Source organism: Nylanderia fulva, unplaced genomic scaffold (genome assembly GCF_048542155.1).
Source record: "Nylanderia fulva isolate GAGA-0341 unplaced genomic scaffold, ASM4854215v1 Scaffold28, whole genome shotgun sequence".
NCBI classification, from domain to species: domain Eukaryota; kingdom Metazoa; phylum Arthropoda; class Insecta; order Hymenoptera; family Formicidae; genus Nylanderia; species Nylanderia fulva.
In genome coordinates, this window is record NW_028190347.1 from 2464344 (window position 1) to 2482703 (window position 18360).

The window sequence follows — 18360 nt, forward strand, 5'->3', positions numbered from 1 at the left end:
GAAAACGATGCATTTCTCTAAAAAACTTTAAAAGTATAAAAATGAATAAAGAAAGTCTCAAAAGTTAATAGAGTAACAAGAGGTTTCTTCTGAAAGAGAATTATTTTTATCTTTCCAATATTTTTGTGGAAATGTTAAAAACAATTTTAAATTAACTTTAGCAAGTCTTATATAAATGTACAAATTCTTAAACATATTACTCATAATGTCGAAAAGTTATTGGCATCATGTAGATATTTTATTTTTATTCATTGTAATGTCGATATTCATCATTTAATTGTAAACGATGAACTCACAATTGATTTGAAAGTCTGAAATATTGAAAAAAGTCATTAATAGGAAAAAATATACGCGATATAAATTTACACTTTATTTCTTATATTATATTACACTATAGACAGGCTTTTTTCATTCACGTAGGTGTCTATCTTTTGGAAAATGGCAGTAGTGCTCAAACGTACATAGACCCAAAAAAGATGGCAGTAAATTCAGCTAAGGTCGAATATTCGTAAGTAGCGCTTAATGACTATAACGCATATATTTCGTATGCCAGACGTAATTGCAGATCACCATCGAAAGCGAGAGGAGAAAAGTGAATCGGACTATAATATGTTATACGTGTAATAATAATTAATATATATATAATAATCCTCCATTTATATATATAATAACACTCAACATTTTATTAAAGACATAAGATTTGAAAAAACTTTTGTAATTTGTTACACATTTTAATTGCACGAAAAATAGATGGCTTAAAAGAAAGAAAATTACAAAGAAAAATTTATTCTTCTAAATTGCTAATATAGATCAAAATTTATATTATATATTTATGAAATTGTTTGCACAGTGCTTTTCTTTTTCGTTTTTAATATATTTTTAATTTTGTCCGGAATGTTTCTTTATTGTTTAAAATTCGTTTAAAACCGCCTTTCCTTCAGAAAAACTTTAGCATAATAAATTTCTATCCTAATTTTACAAACAGACTTTTTTATTTGCAATAATTTGCATATAATTCTGCTAAAGATTATTATCATTATTTACGATTAATTTTTTATTATTATATTACACACATTAGATGTTTATTATTTGGTCTATTATATATCGCTGCAAAATCAGTTCATTCATTTTTATTTTGCTTTAGAATCGCAATAATCTTATAATAAAAATTTCAATTTATAACTTTTACGTCCGATTCACTCTTCGCTATTGCATATGCTTTCTTTACGACAAAATAGCTACATGTTCTTGAGAACATGTTCTACTAAATATTCGCTAGAGTCTTTTTGGAATCTCATTCACACATAATACCGTTTTTTCCTTCCGATTCTTAATTCGGAAACTATTTAGAGTATTATTATTGCAAATTGTGCATTCGAATTTCCAACAAGTTCTCAAGCGAATGTTTTACTTTTTGTACTGCCGCATAAATGAATAAATTTTTTGGGTCTTTTCACATCAGATATAATGTTACACAATGACAAAGCACACTGAGACACTGCGCCAATCCAAATAGAAAAACAATCGTCGTTATTGTGCCGTTAATATTCACATGTCAAAGGGACTGCAGGAATAGACTCCTGTTTGTCCTCGCGACGATTTTTCATTTTCCTCTTCATTTTTCATTCCTTTACAATTCGATCGCTAATAGGTAACAATTCAAAAATTAAGATTTTTTTATTGATTACAATTATTTGTAAGCGTAGTATTTCGATTACTCTAATGACTATAATCAACCGCGTTAATCGTTATGGAAGATTGCGATAAAAAACAATGATAATCGTGAACGACTGGTGCTTGGAAAAATTCTAAATCATCCTTACTTTGCAGAGGTAATGTTGTACTTTGAATCATCATAAATGTAAATTCTATGCTATTCTATGCTATTATAATTCTACTTATACGCAGTATTTTTTTAATTAACTAATTGTCACATTTCTTAACTTTTAAAAACATAGTTGAATTGTTTAAATTTATTTGGCATAGTAGACGCAAGTAAAATATCTAGATAGTCACAAAAGATGCTGCAAAAATGACAGTTTAAGCATCTTACAAAAGATTAAAATCTCGGCCTGCACGAAGATATGAAAATTTAAAATCGTCTTTATTGTTTATATATATCGAGATGGTCCCTGCGGGATTTTAAATCGCATTTACTATATTATTTCTTTGGCTGTGTATATATATATATATATATATATTTATATTATATATACATACACACACATATATGTATACATATAATTACAAAAACAAAATTTTGTTTCACTACATTAGATTCAAGATGTATATACATATATAATATGTACATAATATATATGTATATATTATCTCAGATTTTATTTTATATTAACAAAATGCATTTAACAAGTGCATGGAAATAGAATTCATATAATTTAATAAATAGTACACTCTTAATTTATATTGGCTATATTAGCTACTTACTTTCTTAACATTCGGAAATATCAAGAAATTATAGAATCGCGTAATCGTTATTGATATATAAAGTTTTAATCGAAGTAACTGTAGCAGAGAAGAAGAAAAGTGCTTGGAAGCATCCATAAATATATAAATTAGCATAGAGCTAGTAGTATGTAAAATGCAGGCGCTTGTACGCTTAATAAGAGAACATATATTAATGGAGAGATTTACGAGAAATTTACTTATATTTCTTTGCAAGCACAAAGTGCAAAAATAGTTGAGAAATATATATGAGAAGTATAATAATTACAATCACATTAAAAAACATATAAGAAATAATGTGATATATAAAGACGCGAGTTATATATAATTGCTATCGAGAATTATAATCCGCATGTAGATTAAATAATATTCATAATTCCGTAATTCGTGACTTATGATCTCTCATAAATGTTAACAACCAAACGCACACACATTACAACGTGCTACGCAACCGCACTCGCTCGTTGATATGCTTATGATATATTGCTCTTAAACTTATAAAATATACGAAAAATAAATAAATAAATAAATAGTTGAATAAATAAATAAATAAATAGATCCTGATTTATGTCTAATTGTAAGCGTTTACGATTAAGCCTTACAAAAAACCTAGAATTATAAGAGAGGAAGATATATGTTACTCGTGAGAGATTGACGGACGGATTCGTGCAAAGGAGAACCAGAATTAGGAATATATCACGTATCACGTAAGCGAAAATATGTCGACCAAACCAGTCCACATTTGTTTGCCCATCCTTTCTACGCTAAAAGTGCTAATTGTTCGGCGATAGAGATCTTGAAAGAATTATATTCATATACGCGCTAAGTTGAAGTAGCTTTTATTACAACTCCACTCTCGTTTGCACGACACCGCACAATAATTCGCCGTGTCAATGTGTTGCTCATTTCTTGCATAAATATGTGCGATTTGCACACATGTAAAAAGCGGCAGAATTCGAAAACGCGAAAGCTCTCGCCGAGCAATTGATGACTTGCGTGAAGTAACTTGACCCTTAATTGAAAGGACGACGTTATTTTGCAAACGAGTTTGCTTTCGCTAAATCTGAAAGATATTTTAATCACAATTCTTTTTTTTTTTATAAATATAATCTCTATCGATTCGCACAGCTAAAAGGCAATACGTAAATTAAGCGACAGAATTATGATTTATCATATATGGCAAATTGATTCTTGTCCGCTCGGTGTTTTTATTTCACCAATTGAGAATCAAAAAATAATCGAAAATTTCTAGCATTCAAGCCTTAAAGCCTTTGGGTTGGCATATCTATAAGACTAAAACTTTACATAAAATACATAAACTTTCATAAGACAATAAAATTGCATTTAGTTTGAAAATATTGTACACAAAAATACCTAAGACGCGTTGACGCTCGCATTCTTCGCGTTTAGACGAGTATCGAAGCTGCGACTACATGCGATGGAATCGATACATTTCCGCCGTAATAAAGAAGATAAAACGTGCCCGACGTTGACAAGACTGGGTTAGAGACTGGGTTGGAATTGATTTTTTTTTCACTCGATAGAATTTATCCTCCTTCGCTAAAAGCGTAAAGCTATTGTGTTCACCTCCTTAAAAACCGGAAGAAGCCTTTACTCTTATCCGGCGGTGGTGCCATCAGCATTGGTACTTGATTTTTATGTGTGATGCGAATCTATATCAAAGAAATGTTTTCATTTAATTTGCAATTTGTTAAAAATAATAATATATATATATATATATATATATATATATATATATATATTGTATATAGTTTAAAATTATGATATAATAAAACTGAAAACAGAGGAATATTCATTCTAAATAACATGCACACAATAAAGTTTTGTGGAGCGTAAAATATGTCGATACAAATTCAATATAAATTTATGTATTTATCATAAAACAGAATGTAATGAAAATAATTGAAAACATGTTTCCGTTCTTTAGTTATGTCCGATGAAACTTTTGTTATGTGAAGCAAAAAAAATCTTGTTAAAATATACGTTCCGTTTATCATTGCATGCTGTACTTAAATATTTTATTATTTTATTCCAGCTCACCGTGCAAGGACCTTGCATCCAAGGTTCTCCGTCGATCTGCATGGGAAATCGTTTGCTTGTAATGATGGTGACGCTACTGCATTGGGCTAGTCTTCTGCCGGAATGTCGCAATCCAGTCTTCACCTGACCCATGTGCAAGCAGTTCTCCAAACCGATTACTTCTATGAGATTGTCCCCGATGTCTGCCGGTAATGAGTAAGTACACAAATATATTATATTAAAGAAGGTGCGATCCTTCTGGATATATTCTATTTGCGCTTGTGACATTTTATGCTTGAACGAGATGCAAAAAGATATATTTATTAAATATCGAGTTCGCGCAAAACTGATCATTTTTTTGCGCGACAAATAAATATAACTCACCTTGAATCGCGGCGGTGAGATCTACGGAATTGAAGCTACTGGTACTAAGTTCTTTGTCCGGTCGTTTTTTTCGTTTACCAAGACGATGCCGCGTATGATGTTCACCCCAAAGATTCGAGCCCCCGTGAGTGAAAGGAATGTTTAGCAATGCGACTCCTTGCAAAGATGGCCCATGCGCCAAATCCAGTGGTGTACCGTCGCACTGCAATCGATGAAATGCATGTAACATCACGAATTCCATCGATTCCGTTGAATCGATATTGAGTGATCACAAATTCTATTACGTATTCGAATTGCGGAATATACACGGTTGATTAATTCTCAATTTATATATCTGAATATTCGATATTCGCGAATGTATTAATTTATTAATTGAATGAAAATAGTGTCAATTTATGCTTACGATTATTTCGAGATCTTCGTGAAGATTTTTGCAACTGGCTGCAAATTGTTCCGTAGTTGCGTATTCAAAGTACCATAGTTTATTTTTCATTCTGCTATTAAATTTCTCTGGATTTTTCTCCCTCTCCATATGGAATTTGACGCAAATGGCAGCGTCGACGCCCACCGAGAAATAGTTATTAATGATATTGTACGGTATACTGTCCTGATTCGATTTCTTTTCGTCCTTTTGATCTAAAACTTCTATTTGCCAGCGATCCATCATCACCTGTGTCGCCTTTCCTATTTTCTGTGAACCATTTAGATTTCGTGTAGCAAATTTTTACGATAATATGATACATATTACAATAATATAAAAAAAAAATAAGAATAATAATCTATTACAATTCGATTATTATTAAAATATTCAGTTCGTCATATAGTTTGCTTTACCTTAAGAACTTTGTGCACTGCTTCTCCTTCGTAACCACCGCCCCAGCGTAAACACCTTGCAAGGTCATTTCCCGTGCCGAGAGGTATAACGCCAACGGCAGGTTGTTTTTCAAATTGTACACGATCTAAATTAAACAGTTGCAAAAGCAATGGTTATCATTGAACGCGCGATTATCATTGAAATTAACGTTAAATTAATGTGATTCATATTGAGGCAGCATCGAAATAAACTTATTTTTCGTAATCGGTTAATCGATGTCTATTATAAATATTTCATTTTTAATATATATATATATATATTCGACAAAACTCTATAATTTATTACTGGATTTAATTCTGCAATTAATATCTCTAGTATATTATATTACTTAATTTATTAAAAAGCACTGCTTTTATTTGCATTTTTAATACGTGTTTTAACTACAAATTTCAATAGCCTTTTTATTTATTCATCCGTATTTTTTTTAAATTTAATTAAATAACTTAAATAAAATAGTATTTAGTAAAACAAATATTTAAAAAAAATGATATTTCTTATAAAATAATAAAAGATATTAAATAACATAATAATTAAATATTATATACTAATAGTAATTAAAATTAGTCACAATAAAAATGCATACCCATCGTTTCTAAAACCCAGCCGACCGTTCCATCACCGCCGCAACAGATCACATTAAAATTTTCGACATCCTTGAACAGTTGCAAACCCTGCATAGGTCCACCAATCGCTAGATTATGGACCTGTCGAGGGTTTAGAATGTATTGAAATTTTCGTAGCATTCTTTCTCCTTGTCGGCCACCCGATTTTGGATTTATGAATACCAAGAGCGGCGTTGTGTCTTCCGGTGGTGTAATTTGAAAGGACATAGCTGGTTGTTGATTCGAACTACCGCAGCTTAGGAAACCACCCTGTTAAATCCATTGCATTTACTCGTAAGTTACAGGGAATGACTGAATTTCGTGATTTTTTAAAGCACTTTTTTCTTAATATTACTTTGTCCAAATAATACATTTTATTAATGAAAAATTTTGTTGTACTTTAAAATTCAAGTATTTTTTACAAAAGAGTTTAACAAATTATATAGGTTCTGCAAATAATTTTAAACATATAAGTAGAGAAAACAAAAGTATTTCATATATACATCTTATTTCCTTTACGAGAGAAGGACATGTAATGATAAAAGACAATTAATATGCGCAGATCATTATATTGCACTTACGGAACTAACCGATGAACTATCCTGACCGTGTTTGCTACCTCGTTTGCTATCCCTCGATAACGATCTTTGCCTATCAAGCACAACGGGACAAATCGCTGTAGGTGGAAGGATATGTACCGCATGCTCGCCAAGCGTACATTCCGCTCGTACTTGCGATGCGCATCTATTATGCAACTGCAACATTCCCATGGAAATATCCATATAGATTATAGGTATTATCGGCTCTCACGCATTATTGCTTTAATTAATAAAAATCTCATACTTAACATTCTAATGGATATTTAAGTTAAATATTTTTATATTTGCATTATTTAATTATTTAATTATATATGAAAGAATTTTCTAAAGAAGATATAAAAAAGATAATATGATATATAATTAAATGCACAGTCTTATATTTCCTTTTTAATCAATAAATTTATATATATATATATATATATTTTGTTTTATTAGTAAATCTTGAGTTATATATTTATAGTGTTCTTTTATTTTTTATATTGTCACAAATATACAATATCTTAATGTTGGATAATGAATATAATTAATTAAAATAATACATGATAGATGCCGACGATACTGTATTCTGTGTTAGTATCACTTTGATTATACTCACGGTTAATTGGCACCATCTACAGTGTAAACCGGTGATGCCGTTGTAACTTTTGATCGTCTTTTTGCACTTGGAACATTTTCCATGGCAATTACCTTCAACCCAATGATGAACCATTGTCTGAGATGTCTTTTTGCTCTTGACATAAGTGGCTATACAGGAGGCAGGCGCTCTTTGCACACATCGCTCGTGTACCGTGTATTTACAAACTGAATCCAAAAAAGAGGACTTTAATGACTAATTAATTATAGATACGTTTGTTAGTTTTTTGCATTGCGCGCACAAAACACATACTTGAATTTTATTTTTAGAGATATTGATTACATTTCTCTCATGATTTCATTTCAACAATTTTAGGGACTTCTTATACTCACAAACGCAACAAAGTCCTTTCTTGCCAAGGCCAACCAGCATATTTAAACAAAGATTGCAATATGCCGGTTTGCTGAAATGCTTCAACCTCCAGAGATGATTTCCATCCTCTTTCACATGAGAATCCAGACCCAGAAGAACCAAAAGAGGAATTGTCGTAAGACCACCTCGTTTCCATTCTTCCAATGAGACTGTACCATCTGCGTCATAATCAATCTCTATCATCATATCCTGCAGGATCTGGAATAAAGTTTTATTTCCCACGTATTGATCCCGTATTCCGATTGCGGCAGCTCTGACAAATTTCTTATAACTTTGTTGATATCTTCTCAGAATAAAGAATTCATTGGATTATTTATAGGGAGGTGATCGTCCAGTCTTCAGAAATTTCCGCAAAAGCGGTCTCTTTTTTTACTTACCGGTTTCAATTCTGAAACATCCCAGCCGAGATATTCCGCGACATTCATCATTTGATTGACGATGCAGTCCATCTCCTAAAAACACAATTATAATATTATTAATAACAATGTAATAAATAAGAATCGTTGCATTGACAGTGTGTGTTGTACAATTTTTTTAATATGTATTTTATTTGTTACAGGTAGTACTGCGATACACAGTGCGATTCACGCGTCGTGTCGGGAGTGCCGTGTAATGTTTCGCGCGTCGGGAGTGCCGTGTAAAGTGTCGGGCGATCGTAATTATTCACGTTTTCGCGAGTGTCATGAGTGCTACCAAGAGAGGAGGAGGAGGCCCGGGAAGGCATCGGGCAACAGCGGGGCAACTGTGAGGTATGCAAAATAAAAACTTTTTTCTAAACTGCTTTGTTCATGAGATATTAGATCGTTTCCAGATTTTCAAAATACCCTATGTATACACATACACATATATGTATATACATAATTTGAATATTTTGTTTTCAGATCAATATGCTGCTACGACTGAGCTACTGCACGTATCGGTGAGTGAGAAATTGATTTTACAACATTTTTTTATTGACATTACGTGTTATATACATCGACATTTGTCTCGCGTATATGTAATTTATAGTCTTATTAAACTACCAAACGCCATATCGAGCTTATTAAAAAAATATACATATATAAGCCGCGATATCGATCATCCTTCAAAATGAGAATATTATTCTATTTATTCTGTTAATTTCGATATCATTCATAATATCAATCATTTTTCCTTCTTCAAAAGACATTTCATATATATCAAGAATTACACGTGCGGTTTTAATATATCTTTGATTAAAAGCTCATATCTCTTTTTGGCTCTCTTTGGCTTATTTTCTCTAGCTGAACAGATCCGAATGAAAGCAGCGGCTTCGCCGCGCTTTTATTAACGTCTACTTTTTTCACGACTCCGCTATCGAGGTGCCGTGAATATTTATCAATGCGACGCACAATTTGTACAACCGTGATATGAATGATTTATTCAACGTGGAACTCATTATGCGGCGACGACGACTGGTCGTTTTCCCGAGATCCTTCTCGGCCGCAATTTCATGTCGATGCGTAAATTGCGTTTCTGCTATATATATAGTATACATATATATGCGCCAATTGCACGCGTATCTAATCCCTCAAGTTTGAATGACGAATGCATTGAATACTTGACGGTATAATCAATTTCATATGTAAAATGTTTATTTGATTCTCTCGAGATTATATTACGGTATTATAAAATCAAAATCCTCTGTGAAACGATGAATTTTTTATAAGTATTCTGCAAATTTTATAATATTATTTAAAAAAATTTATTTATCTTAATAATTATTTTAAATAAAAATAGCATAATAAAATAAATTTTATATTACATAATTTTTAAATTAATTGATAATGTTTATTTATTGGTATTTCGTCAATTAAAAAAAAATTGAGGAGCATTGTGTAATATTACATTGCCGAAGTTATATGTACAATTTTTATGTCGATTATATTTTAAATAATTCTTGATAGATTGTAAATGTAATTAAATAATATTAACGGGTCAATTCTATTGTTACACACACATAATAACATTCGTCAATTCATCCATATAGTTTTCTGATCTCTCAATTGACAAGAGGTCAATGATGCGCATCACTAAAACGACGGAAATTATACTCATTCCACATAATTCACGTTGTAACGGATCGCAGAGGGTACATGTCAATTGACGTGCCTATTATGGGTGCGGCCAACAGAGAGTATGGAACAAGTATTTATCTCTTCTATTAATATCACAACTAAAGCTATTCTATACTGCTATTGTTATTTAAGCAGTCAAAGGTCAATCTATTTTCACCGAGGAAAAGTCAGTTTTATCGCGATATCTCTAAATTGGAATCAAAATTATTTTACAAATAAGCGGTAATATTTTTATCATGCGTTATATTTATTCATTGTTTGTATAATTATTTTAATATTGCGCGATGACGTGACATTCGATTTCTACGACAATATTATTATGTGACAATTAACAAATATTTTCACTTTATGCATAAGCGACATTGTTAAACGTTGCATTACACGCGCGTGTCATCGTGATGCATTCGCGTTAACAGATAACGACCACTCTTTACTCACGTTCGTGTCAAGGACACCGTTCCCATCCGTATCATATAGCCGGAACATGACTGAAAAAAAGAAAGCATCACTGAGTTAACGCAAGCCAAAATTGCCGTGCAACAAGTTGCTGCACTACAAGTTCAAGCGGGATAGACTTGTAACAACTGTGGCAGAAAATCGAGAATGACTGCCGACACGCGAGTCTTCTCGTAAATTTTGTGTTTATCATTCCTGCGTATTTTCTTTTATAAATTTTTATTTTTTTTCCCAAAGACCAAATGTTCGATTAATATAAAAAAAGTTGCATTTTTTAAAATATTTTTGTTTAAAAAAATTATATATACGAAAAAAGTTTTTTTTCTAAATTTTTCGAAATCTTTTAATACATTATTATTTTTATACGAGTATATTACAAACTAGATCTTTCTCTATCTTTTCGAAGGTGTATATATCGGAAAAATGTAATATCTTCCGCGATTATTCAAGAAAAGAAAGAATTAAATTTTTATAGGAAGATTAAATGTTGAATGTTCAAGTTTGAAGATAGTCGTGATGATATTATACACTTCGCGAAACTATTTTTTTGCTATTTAATGTGCGCATGCATGTGAAATGAAGAACTTCAATGAAGTTCTTCTAAAAACAAACCGAGTTCTGTTGATTTACCTAGACGTGCTTTCTGATTATTCAAGAAATAATTCCGTAATTATTACAGCTTTTTAGTCTCGATCATAGAAAAACAACGCGCACCTATATCAAAGTATCGTTGATCTTCTGATAATGAATTATTCGGGACGAAAGCTCGCGATGTTTCATAAATTTCAAGATGATCGTTGTCTTTGTGGCAATTACGTACATTCCAGTTTATCCTCCGGTCTGCCGGCTTCCAAGAGAGAGAGGTAACAAACGATGTCTTTGAGACTGACTTTAACGGATTGGACATCTATTGTGCTCTGCTTTCTGACAAGATGCCTCATCTCTGCAAAACAGAAATTGATTTTCAACTCGAGTTGATATCACGCTAGACAGCTTATACCTGTCGGTCAATAAAATACAAGATAATTTAATACTAGCTATAAAATAACACTTTGCAATTCATAAATTCATATCTAAATATTCTAAAGCGCATATATTATATCCCGAGATACACACATATATATATATATATATATATATATATATATATATATATATGCAAGATATCAAACAATTATATTATTAGATATAATAATAGTTATATCAATTACTATTAATTTACAGCGGAATCCTAACTACATATTTCTACAATTTTTTAATAATACATATATTTTAATTTATAAGAATATTATTAAATTATTCACAGAAATGAGTATTGCTTCTCTTCGGTTAAATGCAATTTTAACCGGGATTTTCTTTGACGTTGCATTTCGCGGAAGAGTCGCTATATATTCATGTGTTAAAGCATCAAGACGTCAGGTAAAAGGAAACTGGCCAGACTTACGATACCATTGATCTGTCCCGTATTTCAAGGAAAATTCACGATTCATTTGAACGTTAAATCGGAACGAAAAATCCAGGGCAATTTCGGCAAGACGTTTGAGTCGTATTTTTAGATAAACGGACTTGAATAATTGTACCTAAAAGTCTAAAGAGAACCTGTTGCTTTGAGCAAGGCAGCGCAGCTATCAATATATAAGCGACGAATTGGATTTATTATAATAGATTGTTAGAGTATAGCTGCGACCCGCGAGAGAGACAGAGGTCAACGACGTCTAGTCCGTATTTCTGGATTGTCTATTTATATCTCGTTATGTTTAGTTTTGCATGATTTCAATGCGGTTCTACATCGATTGGATTGCCGTAAAAAAATGTATTCTTATGTGTGGTGCGAATGATTTCGAGATTCGATCTGTGCAGTGATTGAACACTATAATTTCAACGAATCCAGATTTTAAATAAAAAATATGAAATCTTTATGTTTAACTTGCGACAATCGATATAAGATATGTATTTTGCATTTCTTTATTATTTTCTTTATTTGTTCTTTGCATTTCATTATGGATACTAACAATAAGTTATATACTTACGTGTTAATTCGATAATAATTAATTAAGCATTAATTTTGCCTTGAGACAAAATTCATTAATGGTCGATATTATTTGATATTATTATTATTATAAAAATATATCTATATTTTCTCTTAGTTTCGAGAGATCCATAATTCGCGTGTATTCAAAAAAATATGTCCTATTATTAAGATATGATATTTCGATTAATTTAGAAGAATGGTCATATAATCTGGATGATTCGACTTCTCTGTTCTTATTTTTAGACAATATCGCATCCTACAGAAGTAATAAATTTTGCGGGACGATGAGCAAGTTAAAAATAAACTTTTGCACGAGACGATGCGTCGCGCGAGCTAACGCAGTCACGCGCTTTAACCATGCAGGACGTATATTTTTTTCACGTTCGAACAATCCAATTTGTTCCAAGTGAGAACCGCAAAAAAGCATCGGTAATGATATCTAAAAAAATATATATATATAAATCATTTAACAATGCGATGTGTTGATCGATTGCAGACATAGCGATTAATCACTGTACAATATTGCTGAAGGTTTTAGAAGAGAGAGAATAAATCTATTAGATTATTCTATTATCATTCTATATATAATTTTTCTATGACAATATTTATATTAATCTGAACTTTGCGCGGTGAAGAATTTTTGTTTTTTATATAGATAGTAAAAATTTTGTTAAAACTAAATTGCAAATAATTTTACAACTATACAATAGTTACTATTTAGTATTATTTTCCGTTAATGAAAATTCATAACTGTCACAAGGAATTTTTAAGCAAATTCAATAAAAATTAGACTAATTATTTGTTGCAGACGGTAATAATGCGTTGATTATTTGGTTGAGTTGATTTCACATAATGAATTGACATAATTATCGCATATATAAATTAAAAAAGAATGCGAGGGAGAGAACACTTATTTTTATTAGAATTAAGCTAAAGCTCTCGATTATAAAACTTGTCATTAATTTTTCGATTAATTAAGTTAAAGCGAATTATGTAAATTTCTTCTTGTCTTTTACGGTCACATTTATCTTGATTATAAATATATTATAAAGATCTTTTTTTTTCTCTCAAAGTTTTTATATTTAAAATATTCATTAAATATATAATTAAAACAATAAAGATCAAAATGAATTTTTTTCAAGATTGCAAACTTTATTGAAATTTTTGTAGAAAATTTATTGTATGTATTAGATTTTCGAAGATCACGAAACGTTCTATCTCACCTTCTTTTAACTTCACGCCTGACACATTTGGTAACTGCACCATTTTCTTTTTTACCACTACTAACAATAGAAGCGACAAATGAGGAAAAGTGTTCTCGATTACGAGTCGGATTAATCTAATCTTTTTGTGACCGCGACGTTTAATCGAAATCGAGTATATAATGACTCGATTATCGAATTGCAATCTCGATGCAATCGAGATGCCTCGATGCAATTAATGATTTAGTTTGAGAAAAGCACTTGTTGCTTCTCTTACGACACGAGAGTCACTGAGAGTGTGGCCTCCGTCAAGAAACTGGTATCATTCCCTCGCGCATTCGTGACGTCACTTATACCGGATGATATACCGATATATATAGCTATTTCGGTGGCACCGGCACGCGTACACGCACTACGCAAACTCGCGCGTACATATGTCACGCGAATAATCCGAAACGCGCGCTGCCTCGGTGCCATCTGCGATCGATATGGTAGCTCATTAGCGGTAGAAGTTCATTAACTATATAGGAATATAAAATGTCAATATTAGCTCCGATCTTTTTAGAAGCCTTTTTTTAGGCTTTCCGTGTATTTAAACTAGGACGTAACTGTCAGAGTTCTTAAAAAGAAATTTATACATACATATATAAATACATATAACATATAATTGATACACCTATAAGAGAAAGAGAGAAATAGTATAAAATAGAAGAAAATAGAAGCAGATGTTTCGAATGAATCAAATTTCCATACGCATCACAGTAGGAATAATTTTTCTATTCTATTTTTCTAGTTTCACATTTCTCATATACATGATGCACTTTATGACTCTTCGTTTTATTATGAAGAAAAGCACCCGAGGGCGAGTATTCATCTTTTGATTCGTAAAAAATATTGAGTATGAAGCTGAGCTGAGCTTAGCAACTTTAAAATGGAGCACTGTAACGCTGTCAGAACTTTGATTCATCATAACTTTCTATAAATATTGTATATTTTCAGATCATATATATTTGATATTTCCCTTTCATTTTTCACGAGTCACGTATACCAAAAGACGGGCAGAGAAGGTTTTAACTTGGCATTTCATCACTTCTGACGATATGTATTTGATGTAGAAGCGCACGTGTTTCACGAGAAGACGATAAGATCAGACTCGTTCTTCAAACACACCCGGAAATAGAACCGGATCGGATTTTCTCAATCGCATATACACAGCCTTCCCGTACGTCATGACATTTCGTGAAGATCAACGCATCCCTCGTCTCACGGCGTACGTAGATATTGTCGTCTAAAATCAGAATTTAAAATAGCAATATCCATTTCCTCTACCACCGGAAAGGCGCGAGTTTATGTGCGGCAATCGCGCGCAGAAACGTGAATAAACATTTCCCTTAAATCCATAACATAAGCACGATTATTTCCGTCACTTACCGACGCGTCTTCATTTAGAGTAGATATAAACACAGTGTGTTGATGTCTCGCGTGAGTAATTTGAATTGATTGCGTTTTACATGTCATGCGAGCTGGAAAGTTGCCGATCACCGCGCCGTTCGGATTCATTCGCCAATGAAAATTACCGTATTTTACGTGAAACTCATCCCACCAAATTAATTATCGAAACGATAACACATTTTCTACAACAAAACATACGCATTTTCAAATATTTCTCAAATTTTCAAAATTATTCAACATCGAATAAAACGTATCATAATATTATCTATATATGGATAAAAATCACATAAAAAGAAAATATCCGTAGAAAAATTCACGGAAACGCATAATGAAGCAGAGAGATGGCTGCGTCGATATCATAAAAACGATATAAAGGATGGTATATGTCCTCACGGTATTGTGGTCGTATTTTTTCGATTACGTTGACTGTCGCCTCGATATGGTGAAGTACACTTTTGAAAGAGATGTCACGTCTCTCTAAGCCCGTAATTCACCCGGTATTTACGATCTCAGGCTTTGTTTGAGAGTAACGCGTCACTGTAAGATCGATGGCGACCGAAATGGACCCTTTGTCATACTGCTGTAATGCGATCTCTTCAAGCAAAAATGAATTCGTGCACCGAATTTCACGGATATGCAAGTTCACGTACGTGGGAAAAGGAATCTTTCAAGAGAGATGATCTACCATCCTTTAATCTAGTATTCATATAAAGCCATACAACTCGAATAACTTTAATGCAAGATATTCAGGAGGAGCTTTTCGATCGCGAAAAAGCGATTCTTCATCGAGAGAGCTTCTGAATATAAAAGCTTCTCAAAAGTTAAAGTAAGAAGAGAGAGAGAGAGAGAGAGAGAGAAAAACTGGATAGATTATACTTAAGGAAGCGAGCGAAAGCTCGTTAAAAAGAGAATCACGTTCGGATTAGTCTTTAGTGAGAAATAATTTCCGAGTTAATGAATGAAGGATGGATGGAAAACGAAACAATTAACGTACATAATATCAGGGACTGAATGTGTGTGAAGCTTAAAGCAGACGTTTGTAATAATCTCAAGGGCGAAACACATGAGTCCGCATTTGCGAACAAGGTACATCGAACAGTTTTGCTCAATGTACCATTTGCATTTGGATTCAGCAGGGATCTCGGTTGCGCCTACCTTCCAATTTCCCGTTGTTGACGAGGAGGGAATTGTTCGACTTCCTGGACGAATTTCGCGACATTTGGCTGTGACTTGGGCTGCTATCTGTGCTCTTCTTCTCTAACACATCGTAACAGCTGTACGATGTATGGGTGACCGTCAACATTGGATGCACGCTTCCTGAATCGTTCATGTGATTGCGTGAAACACAAGAAAAACAAACAACATGATCGATCGGTTCCGCAAGTTGATCTTGCTTCTATATATTGCGAGGCCTCCCTGTGGTGCTTTGAAAGATTCATTGGCTAAATATTCATTACTCGATTGTCCGCACATCTAATGCGCTCGGGGAAACTATACTTTGTCTTCTGAGAAATATATTTATAGGAGGCTGATTTTCCACACTTTGTTTTAAATAAGAGAATTCAATTGCAAAAATAATTCTCCTTTGTTTCTTTCTAATATACACATATATAAATACTTTTACTTTTTATTATCACATGCATATATATTTTTAATCTCTGAAAATATTCAAGGATGAAAAATATATATGCGTAAAATATGGTTTAAGTATATTTAAAAGAATATCAATTTTTTATAGCATCGTCATTAAAATTCATTAAAAAATCACAAGTTGATTTTTATAATCAAAGCGACTTTACTTTATCGAATGATGCCGCTCTAGCGGGAGTCTTCATTTAAAACTTCTTCGGGTTGGATCGACTATTATTCATTCGCCATTTCGAGGCGAACAATAGCATTCATCTATATGATGTAAAATAAAAAAAAATACTCAAGCTATCAGAGATCTCACTTTTTGCCCGTTACTGACCTATTTTATCCAATCGCAAGAGAAGTTTATCATAAAAATACAGTCAGCAAAGTTTTGTGTGGATGTAAATAGAGAAAAAATATTTATATTAAAATGATATCAATATTGTGACAATTTTATATGACTTGATTTTTTGACAACATATTTTGCTGTTTGTCATAATACTATTATATATTTAATTTTATTGCTTAAGAAAAGATTTTTAGCTAACATTTTACAAGCAGCAAGGCTAATAAATTTATAGCTTACTTTCCTCTTAAAAAAATGTATTCGCATTACCGTAGTGTAATATGAGCTGATATAATTTAATTGTCATGAAAGATAATGAACTATGAGTGAAAATAATTGCACAAAATATATATTTTACCGGTTCGCGTCCGGATCTCGCTCTCCGTTCTGTGATGGCCCAGTGCTTGCAATTTTTCCGTAATTCCGTGAATTTTGTCAGCTAACGTGGATCCGCTGTGGCTCTCTGCGGAAGTTCCACCGGGTACGCCGGTGCTATTAACATTACTGCTGGAAGTCGTGTGCGACGTAATTGCAGCACAGGCGGTTGTCGAGGAGAGCACAGCCATCTCCTGGGAAGCAAGAAACGCGGATAATACGCAGCTTTTAATTCTTGGCACACTCGCGTTTACGCTAGTATCTCTTCTTGCTGCTTTTTATACTAAAAGCTCGCACGAGGCGCGACACGCTGTTTTTTTGTCCCAACATTATTGCAGCCGCAATTATCGCCTCCTGCTACTCTCTAGTACTACTTCATTGAAAATTCTTTTTTTTCTTCGCACTCACAATTTGTGCTCGCGGCCACTTATCGTTACTCACAGCAATAAGCGAGACACCCCCGGCTCGTAATGTAGTGGTAACACATCGCCGCAATTTTTATCAATCTAAAAATGCAATATCGTACCTTGAAAGCTTTGCCGTCCACTCCACGCGAGTCTTTCCTGACGAACGAAAGGAAAAGATGTCGACACAATTCATCCGGTGTATCGATCTCCAGATACGAATTCAGGAATTTACGGAAACCCTCGTAATCAATGTCCTGAAACAGTAAATGCAATAAAGAATTTCGTGAAAAAAAAGAAAAATTTAATATGTTAAATTAAGCACAAAAATGTGATTCTGACTCTACTTTGACATTTCATTGTTAATTTCATATAATCATTGATGTAACACACAGAT

The 18360-nt window shown here is 32.6% G+C and overlaps 1 protein-coding gene and 1 long non-coding RNA gene across 2 annotated transcripts in view; both read right to left on the reverse strand.

The window, feature by feature from the left end:
- Positions 1–357: 357 nt before the first annotated feature.
- The window catches only part of Dgk (diacyl glycerol kinase 1), a 91022-nt gene continuing 73019 nt past the window's right edge, over positions 358–18360 (reverse strand). Inside the window, exons 4-18 of the mRNA XM_029311162.2 lie at positions 18086–18220; positions 17543–17753; positions 16362–16523; positions 11341–11463; positions 10503–10552; positions 8346–8420; positions 7929–8166; positions 7558–7763; positions 6945–7118; positions 6345–6633; positions 5722–5846; positions 5291–5578; positions 4888–5089; positions 4525–4706; positions 358–4136 (exon numbers count right to left, since the gene is read on the reverse strand). Of these exons, the coding sequence (XP_029166995.1) occupies positions 4047–4136; positions 4525–4706; positions 4888–5089; positions 5291–5578; positions 5722–5846; positions 6345–6633; positions 6945–7118; positions 7558–7763; positions 7929–8166; positions 8346–8420; positions 10503–10552; positions 11341–11463; positions 16362–16523; positions 17543–17753; positions 18086–18220 (2550 nt within the window). The 3' untranslated portion in view covers positions 358–4046. The remainder of the gene's footprint in view (positions 4137–4524; positions 4707–4887; positions 5090–5290; positions 5579–5721; positions 5847–6344; positions 6634–6944; positions 7119–7557; positions 7764–7928; positions 8167–8345; positions 8421–10502; positions 10553–11340; positions 11464–16361; positions 16524–17542; positions 17754–18085; positions 18221–18360) is intronic.
- LOC146722745 (uncharacterized) lies at positions 14981–15356 on the reverse strand. The gene is made up of 2 exons (XR_014924966.1): positions 15186–15356; positions 14981–15042 (listed from the first exon to the last, which is right to left on the reverse strand). It is a non-coding gene; the product is annotated as an uncharacterized LOC146722745 (long non-coding RNA).